Source organism: Phocoena sinus, chromosome 12, assembly GCF_008692025.1.
Source record: "Phocoena sinus isolate mPhoSin1 chromosome 12, mPhoSin1.pri, whole genome shotgun sequence".
NCBI lineage: Eukaryota > Metazoa > Chordata > Mammalia > Artiodactyla > Phocoenidae > Phocoena > Phocoena sinus.
The window spans coordinates 28,134,095-28,153,103 of record NC_045774.1 but is presented as its reverse complement, the minus strand read 5'-3'; the positions used below and the strand labels follow the sequence as shown (position 1 = coordinate 28,153,103).

Sequence of the window (19,009 nt, the reverse complement as noted above, 5' to 3'; positions counted from 1 at the left end):
TAAGTTGAAGTATTCCCTATTCACTTTAATAATTAGAGCAGAAGGATATGATGAATGAAGTACCTCATTACCAAGTTTGCTTTCCGGGTCTCTGCAGAGAGTAGCTGTCTGCTTTTGCCTAGCTGGTCCATTGTTAACCCTAAATGATGCTGACATTCAGTTCGCCTGCAGATAATTGGGTCCATCCACAGACTGAGTTTGCCACTCAACAGAGCCTTTTGATTGATGTGACTCTTGATGTTTTTATTTTCTCTTATGTGACTGGGATACTGTTTCTTGAATAAAATGTTACTGTCCATGTATTAGTTTGAGTCCACAGAATCGATTCCTTAAAAAAATGTAAGAATTAGAGTATGGAGTAAAGATTTTGCAAAGCAAATATGGGGTAAAGACATTATCAGTTTTTTTAAAAAAAATTCACTCAGATATGGTATTTCATTTTATGTAGGTCATGGCTGCATGGAAGACATGAGATGTTTCCAGTCTCTGAGTGTGGTTGTACGTTCATCAGGTTGCTTCCTTACTCTGTGTGGGCTGGAGACCAACTCTAGGTGCTACTGGATCACTGCACCCAGCACCTGAGGTGGGTGGGGACCTTTGGGATGCCCCAGTGGAGTATGACAAACCTCCATGGACAGCAAGCAACACACTGACTGACCGTGTGCACTTGGACAAGTTGCTTAACTTTCAAAGCCCCGGTTTCCTTATTTGCAGGGCAGGGAAGATTTTATCTTCCTCCTGGGTTTGAAGTGAGGACTAAATGAGGTCACGTACATAAAGTGAAGATTTGGGGAATCTCTTCTGTAGTCAAGTCCAATGAGGTAGAAATCAACAAATATAGAGCTTCAAAAGTTGGACTAGTGAAAAATGTTCCCATAATCTACTTAACAGATATGGACCTCAGATGGAAATCATTGAAATACGTATAAAAGTATAAGGTCACGAGTTTTTTATATAGTTTCTAGAACTTTCTAACCCTTTGAAAAATAGTTGTGAGTTAAATATATGACTAAAATAACATGACATATAGTTATAAAATGATAAGTTATTTCCCAGATAGTCTTGCTGAACTTCCTAAAGAGAAAATATCTTTCTCTAATAAAACTTTTCTGTAACTGAAAAGTAAAATTAATGTCAAGTATCCATTTTTTTTGGAAAGAAGCCTTACGAAAGGTTTCAAAAGTAGCAAGTGTTAACCATTTAAAACACTGATTTCATATTTAAAAGGTGCATCTTAAACATGAATTTGCATTCATGGTGTAAAATATTTCAAGTTTTAAATCTTTTTAAAACTTGCTTTTTATTCTAGCTTTGCAAATCCTATTCATTGTATAGTTTTGATACTGAAGAAACTCGAATCTTCAAGACAGAGTAGAATCAATAATTGGGAAGTTAATTTGTAAGAATGACATTATTTATTATCTAGAAAAGATAGTGTCAAATTGCTACTTGTTTGTAGAAAAGAGACTATAAAATGGGATAGAATTCAATAATTTTAGGATAAAAATAAAACAAAGTTAATTTATTACTAAGTAAATAGTCTGATTTCTCTGCTTGCTTATAATTTGGACTTATTACTTGGAGGGCACTCTTGTGGTCTCCCCCACCCCCTCTCATCTTAGAAGGTGGTGAAGATTATTAATTAATAATAATCAATCTATTCACAAACATAACCCAAATCTTGCTTTGTCAACAGGACAAAAAAGAAAAGAAATGGGCTTTGAGTAGAAACAACTTTTCTTGGTGTTTGCCTCAATTGTTATTTTTGCCTTCAGTAGTTACAATATAAAAATAACCCTTTATTTTTTCATATGAACATTGGGATTTCAGCAAATGTTTAGCTCCTCTGACATATTATTTTATTATCATCTTGATTTAAAATCATTTTGCAACTTGCTGAAATTCTTTGTAATTAAAACCAAAATCAGAGAATATACACACATCTCAAAACTATGAGCTGAAACTGCAGAGAGTCACATATTTTTATTTTTTTCATTATCAAGTGCATTCACAAGAAAGAAAACACAAGCCTGTACAAGGGTGACTCAAGCTGGCTGGGTCCAGCTGTACCTGAAGCACAGACGTGTGCATCTAGAACAGGGGAGCTTGGTACTATCGGAACACATTTCTGTGCTAATGGCTGAGGGCTTCAGCAGTCATCAATGCCACTCACCACTTTCAAAAATGCCCCCCTTCCCCCAAGTTCTACACAGCAGGGGCAAGTTTACCAATTTTCATGCCTCTACAACATGTGCAGGGGTAAGAGTCAAATATATTTCTACTAGAAGATTTTTCACATCCGGTATACATCTGGGCAAAATTTACACCTCAATGCCCAACACTGTTTTTCTCACTTCTTACTTTAATGGAATCAATTGTCTAATTTGGTAAATAAGTTTTCTAATTTTATATTAGTTTTGACTTTCTTGAAGTTAAATATTTTATTGACAGACTTAAAATCACACAGTTTTAAGAAGAGTCAAGTGAAAAACAAAGAGATGAACTTTCCCATTTTATAACATCTCACTTCAAAGTATATGGTCACATACTAATGACACTGTTACTCTGGAACTAAAGAAATAAATAATTCAATGTAAAAATTTAAAAACAAATTAAAAAATTTAAAAACAAAACTTTAAAAACAAGGTAAACATTTGTTACCTTTTAATGCCTTTCTTACTTGGACCATTTTGAATACACAAAATCCTGAAGCTGCTTATCTTTATTTTAAATAAAGTTAAATTTAAATAGCAGATATTTCATATTCTGAGTATATCATCACACACATAACCACATTACAGATATAATATTAAATGATTACTTTATGGACATCCTAACGATGCAAACACTTTTTCCTCATATTTGCTGTGTGGCAATTATGGTTTTTCTTTATTGAATTTTCTAAGAATGGTAATGTAATTTTGATGCAGTTACTAATAAATACAAGTACTAATACTTTTTTTTTAAATTTTTTTTTAGTACTAATACTTTGATCAACAGCAAACACAATGGTTTATAACAATTAAGCTTTTCAAAAGGCCGCATTTATTTTTCCACCCATACCTTGCTTCTGATTTTTCTAGATTCTTTCATAAGGATAAGAAATAGTAGAGCCTTCCTTTCTTCCTGGCCATCTGAAATTTCCGAACTCTGAAGAGAAATTCCATTTGGTTTAATTTGTCATTTCATTTCTGTATATTTGGTTCCTTGCCCCTTCATTCTTCTTCAGCTCTTTACTAGGAGAAAATGACACAAAATGTACTAAATGAACTTAAACAATATCTTCTAGTTACAACAAATCTTGGCATGCCCAGGCAACAGCACAAGTAATAAAACACACACACACACACACACACACACGACCAAAATACTAATTTGTCTTCTTGAACATACTTCTAGTTTAACTTCTAGCTTGCCTCTTGAACATACAGTTAAATTAACATCTTTTAGTGTCATCAGCAGTTGCTAAAGGCCTGATCCAGCACTGACTAGTTAACTTAAGCAAAAAAGAAATACATTTCTCAAATACAGACAATAAGCACTGCAAACCCTCAGTAACTTCCAGAAATTAAGTGCAGGCAATCAGAGTTTATAACATTCTTCATTCACTGGAAAAAAATTGTCATGGAAGATGCTTCAGGTTAGTGACTGGAAAGCATATAGGCCATTTTATTAAACAGCACTCTTTCATTTAGTCTATGGCTATGTCTTCTTTTAGAAGTGAGTAAACTATTATAGCTTTTCAAATAAATCCAAAAAATGGTATGTGGCATTTTTGATTGACAAAGATAGTGATGGTTAACTATGTATCTAGATGCAGCTTTGAAATAAAACAAATTATACCATGAATAAAAGTCAAGAACCAATAGGCAGATGAAACAAGATGTTCCTTCTTTAGAGACCATGTAGTAAGTACACCAAAACTAGAGGGTGATAAACTAGGGGTTGAGCCTGAAATTTTTTGATGCAATTATTTACATATCAGTGATGAGTATCTGGACTTACACAAAACTGTTGTTGTCTTTCTACTGAACAGAAAGGGTTTAACATTTGGTTGCTCTTAAAAAACAAACTTCAACCTAAGGATAATGGCAATCTGATTAGGTGGTGGTCAATTCCATTGATCACTCCTGAGAAAAGTAGAGGCTAGAGCATCATGGCAAAAAAGGATGTGCTAATAACCATTCCCTAACCCTAAACCGGAAGGTTAGGGAACATCTGTGCCTTTAGGGACAGGCCCAATCTTTTACTTTTTAAATTTATTTTACTGAAGTATATTTATTTTACAATGTTGTGTTAATTTCTGCCGTACAGCAAAGTGATTCAGTTATACATATATTGTGTGTGTGTGTATACATATATATATATGGATATATATATATATATATATATATATACACGCACACATTCTTTTTCATATTCTTTTCTGCTATGGCTTATGGCCCAATCTTAAATAAATGGTTGTACTGCCTTTCCATATGAGGGGAAAAAAATCCTTTGTCAGTCCTTGTTTTCTGATTTAAAAATTTTTAAACCAGTATTATATAATATATAGAAGCCCCAAAATGTTTCAAGTGAACATGCTCACAAACGCAACTAAGGTAGACTATAAAATGGTACAGCTATGGTGAGGTAAGGTACAATCTCACCAGGGGCAAAAAAGGGCATCATACTGTCCTGGTGTGTATATAGGTACAGCATATAAAACTTGCCTCAAATTAGGGTCTAATAAAAGTGGGGAAGGAAAGGCTCAAATGGATGCTGAGCACAAGTCACCCAGAGACCCTATAAACGCCTGCAAGGAACAGTGAGGAAGGTAAAGGACCTTAGAGGAGTAACGAGACAAACAGGGTGAGAGGAGGAGCTTATGAGAGTGGTAGGACAAAACCAAGGAAGAAAAACAGAAAAGGGAGGGAGAGGAGGAGAACAGCTGGAAACTAGTGAGATGGATCCTGCACAAGACAGTAGGACAAGTTAAACCAATCAGACTGAGGCTGCATTGTGAGAAGTAAAAACAGGAGCCAGGAGGACCCTCAAGAGGGGGAACCTGAAGAGAAACTTAACTGGAAAAAGCTAAAGTAGGCAGTAAAGATAACATATTTAAGGGAAATGACTCAGACTAAGAAGAGGAAGGAACACTGAATACAGAATGACAAAGACTATCTATGAAAGGGAGAAAGGGGACAAAATAAAAGGAAAAGGAGAAGAAACTGCCAAGTGCACACCTTGGACAAGGAACAGCCCCCTTCTGACAACAGGGAACAAGCAAGAGGGACACAGCAGCACGATGACGGCTGCTGACAGCACAGGGACCGAACACCTAAGAGGCAGCAGAGACCTGCTGACAAGGAAAGAGATGTCATCTAAGCAAGACACCAGCATGAAAACAAACCCAGGTTTTCTCTGTGGTATCTCCTCATAAAATATCCCTGTAACATAACAGAGGGAGAGAGTAACAGAGTGAGGGCCGATAAAGGCAAATCATGTGAAAAGAGAAAGGAAAATCTCATACCAGAATTTTGAAAATGAGTATGAAACCAGGTTAGTGTTTGTGTGTATGGTATGTGTGAAAAATAAGACTCCTAAAAATACTGGGCCCTACTCCACAAGAAATTCAATCCAATGAGTATTCCCTGAAGTTTTACTATGTGGCCAGACACCAGGCTAGGTACTGGGGAGAGAAAATGTGAGCATGCTATAGCCCCCGCCCGGCAAGTACTTACCATTTAATCAGAGTTAAAAGGCAAAGCATGAGGGACCTTCAAAATGGTGGAGGAGTGAGACGTGGAGATCACCTTCCTCCCTACAAATATACCAGAAATACATCTACACGTGGAACAATTCCTACAGAACACCTACTGAACGCTGGTAGAAGACCTCAGACCTCCCAAAAGGCAACAAATTCCCCACGTACCTGGGTAGGGCAAAAGAAAAAAGAATAAACAGAGACAAAAGAATAGGGATGGGACCTGCACCAGTGGGAGGGAGCTGTGAAGGAGGAAAGGTGTCCACACACTAGGAAGCCCCTTCACGGGCGGAGACTGCGGGTGGCGGAGGGGGGACCTTCAGCGCCGCGGAGGAGAGCGCAGCCATAGGGGTGCAGAGGGCAAAGTGGACAGATTCCCACACAGAGGATCAGTGCCAACCGGCACTCACCAGCCCGAGAGGCTTGTCTGCTCACCCACCGGGGCAGGCGGGGGCTGGGAACTGACGATTGGGCTTGGGTCAGATCCCAGGGAGAGAACTGGGGTTGGCGGTGTGAACACAGGCTGAAGGGGTTAGTGCGCCACGGCTAGCCGGGAGGGAGTCTGGGGAAAGGTCTGGACCTGCTTAAGGGGCAAGAGACCATTGTTTCAGGGTGCGTGAGGAGAGGGGATTCAGAGAGCCACCTAAATGAGCTCCAGAGACGGGCACAAGCCGTGGCTGTCAGCACGGACACCAGAGACAGGCATGAGACGCTAAGGCTGCTGCTGCCGCCACCAAGAAGCCTGTGTGCAAGCACAGGTCACTCTCCACACCTCCCCTCCCGGGAGCCTGTGCAGCCCGCCACTGCCAGGGTCCTGTGATCCAGGGACAACTTCCTCAGGAGAACACACAGCGCACCTCAGGCTGGTGCAACGTCACGCTGGCCTCTGCCGCCACAGGCTCGCCCCGCATCAGTACCCCTCTCTAACCCCGGCCTGAGTGAACCAGAGTCCCTGAATCAGCTGCTCCTTTAACCCCGTCCGGTCTGAGCAAAGAACAGACACCCTCAGGTGACCTACACGCAGAGGTGGGGCCAAACCCAAAGCTGAACCCCAGGAGCTGTGCGAACAAAGACGAGAAAGAGAAATCTCTCCCAGCAGCCTCAGGAGCAGCAGATTAAATCTCCACAAGCAACTTGATGTACCCTGCATCTCTGGAATAACTGAATAGACAACGATTCATCCCAAAATTGAGGCGGTGGACTTTGGGAGCAACTGTAGACTTGGGGTCCCTGCATCTAACTTGTTTCTGGTTTTATGTTTATATTAGTTTAGAATTTAGAGCTTATTATCATTGGTAGATATGTTTATTCATTTGGTTGCTCTCTTCCTTTTTTTAAATATATATAGACATATATATATCTTTTCATTTTTCTCTTTTTGTGTGTATATGTATGCTTCTTTGTGTGATTTTGTCTGTATAGCTTTGCTTTTACCATTTGTCCTACAGTTCTATCTGTCCGTTTTTCTTTCTTTTTTTTTGTATAGTTTTTGGCAATTGTTATCATTGGTAGATTTGTTTTTAGGTTTGGTGGCTCTCCTTTCTTTTTTTTTCTTTTTTTTTTTTTTGTGGTACATGGGCCTCTCACTGTTGTGGCCTCTCCCGTTGCAGAGCACAGGCTCCGGATGCGCAGGCTCAGTGGCCATAACTCATGGGCCCAGCCGCTCCGCAGCATGTGGGATCTTCCCGGACCGGGGCACGAATCCGTATACCCTGCATTGGCAGGCGGACTCTCAACCACTGCGCCACCAGGGAAGACCCTCTTTCTTTCATTTTTTTAAAATTACATTTTTATTTTTTATTTTAGTAAATTTATTTTATTTTATTTTCTTCTTTCTTTCTTCCTTTCTATCCTTTCCTTTCTTCCTTCCTTCCTTCCTTCCTCCCTCCCTCCTCCCTCCCTCCCTTCCTTTCTTTTTTTTGTCTCCCGTTTCTTCTGAGCCATGTGGCTGACAGAGTCTTGGTGCTCTGGCTGGGAGTCAGGCCTGAGGCTCTGAGGTGTGAGAGCCGAGTTCAGGACACTGGTCCACAAGAGACCTCCCGGCTCTACGTAATATCAAACGGCGAAAGCTCTCCCAGAGATCTCCATCTCAACGCTAAGACCCAGGTCTGCTCAATGACCGGCAAGCTACAGTGCTGAATACCCTACGCCAAACAACTAGCAAGACAGGAACACAACCCCACCCATTAGCAGAGAGGCTGCCTAAAATCATAATAAGGCAAGAGACAACCAAAAACATGCCACCAGACGTGGCCCTGCCCACCAGAAAGACAAGATCCAGCCTCATCCAAAAGAACACAGGCACTAGGCCCCTCCACCAGGAAGCCTACACAACCCACTGAACCAACCTTAGCCACTGGAGCAGAAACCAAAAACAACAGGAACTACAAACCTGCAGCCTGCAGAAAGGAGACCCCAAACACAGTAAGTTAAGCAAAATGAGAAGACAGAGAAATACACAGCAGAGGAAGGACCAAGGTAAAAACCCACCAAACCAAACAAATGAAGAAGAAATAGGCAGTCTACCTGAAAAAGAATTCAGAGTAATGATAGTAAAGATGATCTAAAATCTTGAAAATAGAACGGAGAAAATACAAGAAATGTTTAACAAGGACCTAGAAGAACTAAAGAGCGAACAAAGAATGATGAACAACATAATAAATGAAATTTAAAATTCTCTAGAAGGAATCAATAGCAGAACAACTGAGGCAGAAGAACAGATAAGTGACCTGGAAGATAAAATAGTGGAAATAAGTACTGCAGAACAGAATGAAGAAGAAAGAATGGAAAGAATTGAGGACACTCTCAGAGACCTCTGGGACATTATACATACCAACATTCAAATTATAGGGGTCCCAGAAGTAGAAGAGAAAAAGAAATGGACTGAGAAAATATTTGAAGAGATTATAGTTGTAAACTTCCCTAATATGGGAAAGGAAATAGTCAGTCAAGTCCAGGAAGTGCAGAGAGTCCCAAAAAGATAAATCCAAGGAGAAACACACCAAGACACATATTAATCAAACAATGAACTATTAAACACAAAGAACAACTACTAAAAGCAGCAAGGGAAAGGCAACAAATAACATACAAGGAAACGCCCAAAAGATTAACAGCTGATCTTTGACCAGAAACTCTACAAGTCAGAAAGGAGTGGCAGGACATATTTAAAGTGATGAAAGGCAAAAACCTATAACCAAGATTACTCTACCCAGCAAGGATCTCATTCAGATTAGACGGAGAAACTAAAACCTTTACAGATAAGCAAAAGCTAAGAGAATTCAGCACCACCAAACCAGCTTTACAACAAATGCTAAAGGAACTTCTCCAGGCAGGAAACACAAGAGAAGGAAAAGATCTACAATAACAAAGCCAAAACAATTAAGAAAATGGTAAGAGGAACATACAAATCGATAATTACCTTAAATGTAAATGGTTTAAATGCTCCAACCAAAAGGCATAGACTGGCTGATTGGATACAAAAACAAGACCCATATATATGCTGTCTACAAGAGAACAACTTCAGACCTAGGGATACAGACTGAAAGTGAGGGGATGAAAAAAGATATTCCTTGCAAACGGAAATCGAAAGAAAGGTGGAGTAGCAATTCTCATATCAGACAAAACAGACTTTAAAATAAAGACTATTACAAGAGACAAATGACACTACATAATGATCAAGGGATCAATCCAAGAAGATTGAACAATTGTAAATATTTATGAACCCAACATAGGAGCACCTCAATACTTATGGCAAATGCTAACAGCCATAAAAGGTGAAATTGACAGTAACACAATAACAGTAGGGGACTTTAACACCTCACTTTCACCAATGGACAGATCATCCAAAATGAAAATAAATAAGGAAACACAAGCTTTAAATGACACATTAAACAAGATGGACTTAATTGATATTTATAGGACATTCCATCCAAAAACAACAGAATATACTTTCTTCTCAAGTGCTCATGGAACATTCTCCAGGATAGATCATATCTTGGGTCACAAATCAAGCCTTGGTAAACTTAAGAAAATTAAAATCATACCAAGTATCTTTTCTGACCACAACACTATGAGACTGGATATCAATTACAGGAAAAAATCTGTAAAAAATACAAACACATGGAGGCTAAACAATACTTTACCAAATAACCAAGAGATCACTGAAGAAATCGAAGAGGAAATCAAAAAATACCTAGAAACAAATGACAATGAAAACACGATGACCCCAAACCTATGGGATGCAGCAAAAGCAGTTCTAAGAGGGACGTTTATAGCAATACAATCCTACCTCAAGAAACAAGAGAAACATCTCAAATAAACAACCTAACCTGACACCTAAAGCAATTAGAGAAAGAAGAAGAAAAAATCCCCAAAGTTAGCAGAAGGAAAGAAATCATAAAGATCAGATCAGAAATAAATGAAAAAGAAATGAAGGAAATGATAGCAAAGATCAATAAAACTAAAAGCTGGTTCTTTGAGAAGATAAACAAAATTGATAAACCATTAGCCAGACTCATCAAGAAAAAAAGGGACAAGAGTCAAATCAACAGACTTAGAAATGAAAACAGAAGTAACAACTAACACTGGAGAAATACAGAGGATCATGACAGATTACTACAAGCAACTATATGCCAATAAAATGGACCACCTGGAAGAAATGGAGAAATTCTTACAAAGCACAACCTCTCCAGACTGCACCAGGAAGAAACAGAAAATATAAACAGACCAATCAAAGCACTGAAGTTGAGACTGTGATTAAAAAACTTCTAACAAACAAAGGCCCAGGACCAGATGGCTTCACAGGCGAATTCTATCAAACATTTAGAGAAGACCTAACACCTATCCTTCTCAAACTCGTCCAAAATATAGCAGGGGAGGAACACTCCCAAACTCCTTCTATGAAGCCACCATCACCCTGATACAAAAACAGACAAAGATGTCACAAAAAAAGACAACTACAGGCCAATATCACTGATGAACACAGATGCAAAAATCCTCCACAAAGTACTAGCAAACAGAATCCAACAGCACATTAAAAGGATCATACACCATGATCAAGTGGGGTTTATCCCAGGAATGCAAGGATTCCTCAATACACGCAAATCAATCAATATGATGCACCATATGAAAATATTGAAGGAGAAAAACTATATGATCATCTCAATAGATGCAGAAAAAGCTTTCGACAAAATTCAACACCCACTTATGATAAAAACCTTCCAGAAAGTAGGCACAGAGGGAACGTACCTCACCATAATAAAGGCCATATAAGACAAATGTAGAGCCAACATTGTTCTCAATGGTGAAAAACTGAAACCATTTCCACTAAGATCAGGAACAAGACAAGGTTGCCCACTCTCACCACTATTATTCAACATAGTTTTGGAAGTTTTAGCCACAGCAATCAGAGAAGAAAAAGAAATAACAGGAGTCCAAGTCAGAAAAAGATGAATTAAAACTGTCACTGTTTGCAGATGACATGGTACTATACATAGAGAATCCTAAAGATGCTACCAGAAAACCACTAGAGCTAATCAATGAATTTGGTAAAGTAACAGGATACAACATTAAGGCACAGAAGTCTCTTGCATTCCTATACACTAATAATGAAAAATCAGAAAGAGAAAATAAGGAAACAGTCCCACTTACCACTGCAGCAAAAAGAATAAAATAACTAGGAATAAACCTACCTAAGGAGACAAAAGACCTGTATGCAGAAAACTGTAAGACAATGATGAAAGAAATTAAAGATGATACAAACAGATAGATATACGATGTTCTTGGATTGGAAGAATCAACACTGTGAAGATGAGTATACTACCTAAAGCAATCTATATATTCATGCAATCTCTATCAAACTACCAATGGCATTTTTCACAGAACTAGAACAAAATATTTCACAATTTGTATGGAAACACAAAAGACCCCGAAGAGCAAAAGCCATCTTGAGAAAGAAAAATGGAGCTGGAGGAATCAGGCTCCCGGACTTCAGACTATACTGCAAAGCTACAGTAATTAAGACTATGGTACTGGCATGAAAACAGCAATATAGATCAGTGGAATAGGATAGAAAGCCCAGAGATAATGCCACACACATATGGTCACCTTATCTTTGATAAAGGAGGCAAGAATATACTGTGGAGAAAAGAGAACCTCTTCAATAAGTGGTGCTGGGAAAACTGGACAGCTACATGTAGAAGAATGAAATTAGAACACTCCCTAACACCATACACAAAAATAAACTCAAAATGGATTAAAGACCTAAATGTAAAGCTGGATACTATAAAACTGTTAAAGGAAAACATGGGCAGAACACTCTATGACATAAATCACAGCAAGATCCTTTTTGACCCACATCCTAGTGAAATGGAAATAAAAACAAAAATAAACAAATGGGAATTAACAAAACTTAAAAGCTTTTGCACAGCAAAGGAAACTATAAAAAAGATGAAAAGACAACCCTCAGAATAGCTGCAAATGAAGAAACTGACAAAGGATTAATCTCCAAAATATACAAGCATCTCACACAGCTCAATATCAAAAAAACAAACAACCCAATCCAAAAATGGGCAGAAGACCTAAATAGACATTTCTACAAAGAAGATATACAGATCACCAACAAACGCATGAAAGGATGCTCAACATCACTAATCATTAGAGAAATGCAAATCAAAACTACAATGAGGTACAACTTCACACCAGTCAGAATGGCCATAGTCAAAAAGTCTACATACAATAAATGCTGGAGAGGGTGTGGAGCAAAGGGAACTCTCTTGCACTGTTGGTGGGAATGTAAATTGATACAGCCACTATGGAGAACAGTATGGAGGTTCCTTAAAAAACTAAAAATAGAACTACCATACGACCCAGCAATTCCACTCCTGGGCATATACCCTGAGAAGACCATAATTCAAAAAGCGTCATGTACCAAAATGTTCATTGCAGCTCTATTTACAATAGCCAGGACATGGTAGCAACCTAAGTGTCCACTGACAGATGAATGCATAAAGATGATGTGGCACATATATACAATAGAATATTACTCAGCCATAAAAAGAAATGAAACAGTTATTTGTAGTGAGGTGGATGGACCTAGAGTCTGTCATACAGAGTGAAGTAAGTCAGAAAGAGAAAAACAAATACCGTATGCTAACACATATATATGGAATTTAAAGAAAAAAAAGAGTTTTGAAAAACCTAGGGGCAGGACAGGATAAAGACACAGACGTAGAGAATGGACTTGAGGAGATGGGGAGGGGGAAGGGTAAGCTGGGATGAAGTGAGAGAGTGGCATGGACAAATATACACTACCAAACGTAAAACAGACAGGTAGTGGGAAGCAGCCACATAGCACAGGGAGATCAGCTTGGTGCTGTGTGACTACCTAGCGGGGTGGGATAGGGAGGCTGGGAGGGAGACACAAGAGGGAGGATATATGTGCATGTATAGCTGATTCACTTTGTTATAAAGCAGAGACTAACACACCATGGTAAAGCAGTCATACTGCAGTAAAGATGTTAAAAAGAAAGGGAAAAAGGCAAAGCATTTGGAACAGAAATAACTCTGAACTTGGAGCCAGAAGATCAAGTCCTAGTTCAGGCATTTTTTAACTCTGACTCTCAGGCCTTGATTTCTTTAAATGCATAAAGAATGGGCTGTGGTAAAAAATTTCCGAAATTACTTTTGTTTTAAAAGAAATGATCAAGTGTAAACAGATAGAGAGATATACCATGTTCTTGGATTGGAAGAATCAATATTGTGAAAATGACTACACTACCCAAAGCAATCTACAGATTCAGTGCAATCCCTATCAAATTGCCAATGGCATTTTTTACAGAGCTAGAACAAAAAATCTTAAAATTTGTAGGGCGACACAAAAGATCCCTAATTGCCAAAGCAATCTTGAGGGAAAAAAAATGGAGCTGGAGAAATCAGACTCCCTGACTTCAGATTATACTACAAGCTACAGTAATCAAGACAGTATGGTACTGGCAAAAAAACAGAAATATACATCAATGGAACAGGATAGAAAACCCAGAGATAAACCCACACACCTATGGTCAACTAATCTATGACAAAGGAGCCAAGGATATACAATGGAGAAAAGACAGTCTCTTCAATAAGTGGTGCTGGGAAAACTGGACAGCTACATGTAAAAGAATGAAATTAGAACAATCCCTAACTGTATATACAAAAATAATCTCAAAGTGGATTAAAGACCTAAATGTAAGCCCAAACACTACAAAACTTTTAGAGGAAAATACAGGAATAACACTCTTTGACATCAGTCACAGCAAGATCTTTTTTGACCCACCTCCTACAGTAATGGAAATAAAAACAAAAAAAAGAACAAATGGGGCCTAATGAAACTTAAAAGCTTTTACACAGCAAAGGAAAGTATAAACAAGACGAAAAGACAACCCTCAGAATGGGAGAAAATATTTGCAAACCAATCAACAAAGGATTAATCTCCAAAATATATAAACAGCTCATGCAGCTCAATATTAAAAAAACAAACAACAATCAAAAAAGGGAGAGAAGACCTAAACAGACATTTCTCCAAAGAAGACATACAGATGGCCAAGAGGCACATGAAAAGCTGCTCAACATCACTAATTATTAGAGAAATGCAAATCAAAACTACAGTGAAGTATTACCTCACACCGGTTAGCATGGGCATCATCAGAAAATTTACAAACAACAAATGCTGGAGAGGGTGTGGAGAAAAGGGAAGCTTCTTGCACTGTTGATGGGAATGTAAATTGATACAGCCACTATGGAGAACAGCACGCAGGTTTCTTAAAAAACTAAAAATAGAATTACCATATGACCCAGCAATCCCACTGCTGGGCATATACCCAGAGAAAACCGTAATTCGAAAAGACATATGCACCCCAATGTTCATTGTAGCACTATCTACAATAGCCAAGTCATGGAAGCAACCTAAATGCCCACTGACAGACGAATAGATAAAGAAGATGTGGTACATATATACAAAGGAATATTACTCAGCCATAAAAAGAAACGAAATTGGGTCATTTGTAGAGACGTGGATGGACCTAGAGACTGTCATACAGAGTGAAGTTAGAGAAAAACAAATACCGTATATTAACGGATATATGTGAAATCTAGAAAAATGGTACAATGAACTGGTTTGCAAAGTAGAAATAGAGACACAGATGTGGAGGACAAACGTGTGGACACCAAGGGGGGAACACGGGGGGCAGTGGTGGGATGAATTGGGAGATTGAGATTGCCATATATACACTAATATGTATAAAATAGATACGTAATAAGAATCTGCTGTATAAAAAATAAACAAAAAGCAAAGAAAAAAAAAGAAATGATCAAGTGTATATATATATCGATATATGCTGAGTAGAAAAATTAGAAAATACACACAGTAAAATGAAGGAAAAAAAATCACTACAATTCCACCACTTAGTGATAACTACTGACATTTATTGATGTCTGTTGTTCCATATTTTATGCATATGTTATATAAAAACTATTTTATAATCATCCTCTTTTAACTTAAAAATTTTTCATCATTCCTTCCACATCTATGAACATACTCCTATAATAATTTCACTATTTGAAATAGTCACATGGTGCTCTCACATGGTGTTCTATTACATAAATGTTTCAGAATTTAATCAATCCTGGGATTCCCTCGTGGCACAGTAGTTAAGAATCCGCCTGCCAATGCAGGGGACACGGGTTCGAGCTCTGGTTTGGGAAGATCCCACATGTTGTGGAGCAACTAAGCCCGTGCGCCACAACTACTGAACCTGCACTCTAGAGCCCGCAAGCCACAACTACTGAGCCCTCATGCCAAAACTAATGAAGCCCGGATGCCTAGAGCCCATGCTCCGCAACAAGAGAAGCCACCGCAATGAGAAGCCCGCACACCACAACGGAGAGTAGCCCCTGCTCGCCACAACTAGAGAAAGCCTTGCACACAGCAACAAAGACTCAACGCAGCCAAAAAGAAAAAGATAATAAATAAATTTTAAAAAAGTAAGTTAATCAATCCTTTATTCATAGAAATTGAATTTTCCTTCTATTTTTAGAAGGAGTAGCCTTTTAACTGAATCTCTGCATGTACACTTAAACATTTTCCTACAGTAAATTCCTCGAAGTAGAATATTCAGGTCAAAAGACATGAACAATTTGAAAACTTAAAATAAACAAGTATTACCAAGCTATACTCCACAAAGGATTGTTTTAATATATACTATTGCCAGCAGCATATGAGGAAACCCACTTCCCCATACTCTCATCAACACAAGGTTGTATCAGTTTGAAGCCTGCTACCATTTTCTGAGGGAAAAATACCATCTCATTTATTGTTTTAATTTCTATTAATTTGATCACTGTAATTGGACATTTTTTGTATGTTCACTGTTTTTTATATATATATATATCCCTTTAAGAATGTCCTATGCACCCCGTTTGCCAGTTCTCCTACTGATATACTTCTTTTCCCTTTTGACTTTTTAGAGCTTTTTATAAGTTAAGGGTATTAACGCTTCGTCTGTCACATACTTTGTGAAATTCTTCCTGATCCCAGCTTATTGGTTGTTTTTAGATTCTGCCTATGGCATTTTTTTCTCTCTGACATAAATGATTTTAAAGTTTCTATTATTTAGAGCTAAAAATCTCTTTCAAAATATGTTTTCCAATTCTGGTATCAGTGATAAAAAGTCATTCCTTAACACTCATGATTATAAAACTATTGATTTATAAACTTTCTGTATAATGAGATTTTATTTTTTGCCATCCAAATCTAAAAATACTTATGAAAAATTTGAATCTAATTCTCATTAAGTATCAATTTCATAAAAGTGTACGTGATAGAGCTTAACATTTTCACTTTCAGCAGACAAACTTCACTTCTAGTAATAGAGAAAACAGAGGCCGCCTTCTTTAGAAAGTCCTTTCCTGTCCTTCTTATACTTTATCTCTCACCAGAAAACATCATCATTCAAACTCATTTTGTCTCACTTGCCTGTCTCAGTGGAGAAAGTAGCGCCACCTTCTTGTTTCAAATTCTACTCTTTTAATTATTCTCCTTATCCTACACCTTGATTGGCTCTTCTCAAGGGGCTCTTTGCTCTGGGGTTATAAATATTCTTGTCATTCCCTCCTGTATAAAGATCTTCCTTACATCCTGTGTTTTCCACTAGTTTCTGCACAGCTTTTTCTTTCCCTTGAAGTCCAACTTCTGAAGTCCAACTTCAGCCTCTCCTGATGGGCCTTCTCCCTACGGGCTGGAGACAATCTGACTCATGCTTCCAGGACCCTCCATTCAAAACCATCTTCTCCCAGGTCACAAACAGCCTCTTGGTTGCAAATCCCAAAGGCATTTTTCAGCCCTTATTTTACTTCTGCTGTCTTTGATACTTGTCCTTGTTGACCATGCCTTTCCTAAACCTTCCTGTTGACTCCGTGACATGACTGTCTCCTGGTTTCCTCTTACCTCTATGAGGGTGACTTTCCGGCCAGTTTGCTCGTTCTTCTTCCCCTGCACATCCATGATGTGTCTGTGGTCCTCAAGGCTCTGTTCTCTGCCCACCTCAGAACTGCAGGAGGGGAAGATTGGAGACAAGGAGCCAGTGAGAAAGCTGCTGCAACAGCTCAGATGGGGCTCGGATTTAGGGAAGTGGCAGTGGGAATAAAAAGGGGAGATAAATGGGAGGATCTGAGAGAAAAATATTCGACAGATGATATGAGCAACTATATATGTGGGTGGGCAGCAGGGAGTCACTGAAAATAACGTAGAGACAATAAACCTTAGCTGGTTTGGCTCCTTTTTACTGTATCAAGGGACAAGAATAAAATAAATTTTACTTCTTTCAGAAAAATATTAGCTGCCTGGGAAAAACCAGGAAGATTTTATCAAATTAAATAGAAGAAAGTGTGTGTGTGTGTGTGTGTGTGTGTGTGTGTGTAAAAGAGCAGGAGATTCCTTACTGACAAAGAAGGGGTGAAGGGGTGAAGGAAGGGGTGAAGTTTATACATAAGAAAACAGTGATATCCTGACCTGTGAGATGGGGAATGCAGCTTTTCAAATGGTTCGACAGTAACAGTAACATAGAAAACAAATATTTTGTGGATGAGTGTTTAGTAATTCAAGTTATGTTAGAAAAAAGAAAAAACAATGAAAAAAGGGAAATTCAGAGAATGGAAGGCAGTGTCCCCTTTCTAGGATGTCTAGGAATGGTGGGAGACATCACAACAGAGCTTGAAAAAGGTACAAGAATTTCAAAATCAGGCAATAAGGAGGACTGAACAGTGACTGCTGTGGACTGAATTGTATTCTTTCACAGGTTGAAGCCCTAACCCCCAAAGTGAATATATCTGGAGATCAGGCCTTTAAGGAGGTAATTAAAATTAAAGGAGGTCATAAGGGTGAGACCCTAAGCTACAGGACTGGTGTCCTTATAAGAAGAGGAAGAGACACCAGAGAGCTCTTTCTCTCCACACATGCACAGAGGAAAGGCCATGTGAGGACACAGCAAGAAGCTGGCCACCTGCAAGGCAGGAAGAGAGGCCTCACCAGAAACCAGCCCTGTTGGAACCTTGATCTTGAATTTCCAGGCTCCAGAACTATGAAAATAATATTTACATTGTTTAAGCCACCCAGTCGGTGGTACTGTTACAGCAGCCCGAGAAGACTAATATGGAGATGTCTAAGTAAGTAAAATGAAGTCAGATGACTGAGAAGGAAAAGGGTCAGAAGCCACAAAGATGAAAGAACAAATAAAGTACGTCTAGAAAGGAGGAAAATGATGAGAGAGAAAGGAAAAGTTGAGTTCTGAAGCAAAAAGCATCGATAACTTACTGCCTATCTCCAGGGAACCTACACCTTAGCATTAAAGTAAAAATTCAAATGTCTGTGGATGCCAGGGTGACAAGGAGAGCGAGGAAAGCAAGCCAGGAATAATACAGCAGGACCCTGGTAAACTGGAGAGTGGATGACTCATCTTAGGGAGGAGACCACTAACTCAGCTCCAGTGGATGGAAGCCAGCAAAGAATGTGGAACTGTGGTCCAGAACTTCAGAAGAAATAAGAAATCTACATTTATGTGAAATCTTTGTATTTGGGCAACTGGTAAGATTACAGACACAGTGGACCTGGACTGTATCTTGCTGGCAGGCCCAATTTAAAAAAAATATATATATATTTTTGGTCTGTGCATTCCCCCACCCTGTAGATACCCTGCTAGTCTCAGGGTATTCCAGGCACTTTCATGCAAT

The 19,009-nt window shown here is 38.6% G+C and overlaps 1 protein-coding gene across 4 annotated transcripts in view; it reads right to left on the bottom strand.

Moving 5' to 3' along the window:
• Window positions 1-251: 251 nt before the first annotated feature.
• Window positions 252-19,009, bottom strand: part of AHI1 (Abelson helper integration site 1) — a 215,963-nt gene continuing 197,205 nt past the window's right edge. For 2 of the 4 annotated variants that reach the window (XM_032651704.1, XM_032651705.1), the window contains exons 27-28: window positions 17,229-17,331; window positions 1,965-3,236 (exon numbers count right to left, since the gene is read on the bottom strand). In XM_032651704.1, coding sequence (XP_032507595.1) covers window positions 3,234-3,236; window positions 17,229-17,331 — 106 coding nt within the window. In that variant the 3' untranslated portion in view covers window positions 1,965-3,233. Of the gene's footprint in view, window positions 329-1,964; window positions 3,237-17,228; window positions 17,332-19,009 lie in introns of those variants that run through there. The other 2 variants (XR_004352595.1, XM_032651707.1) reach the window with 2 other exon arrangements.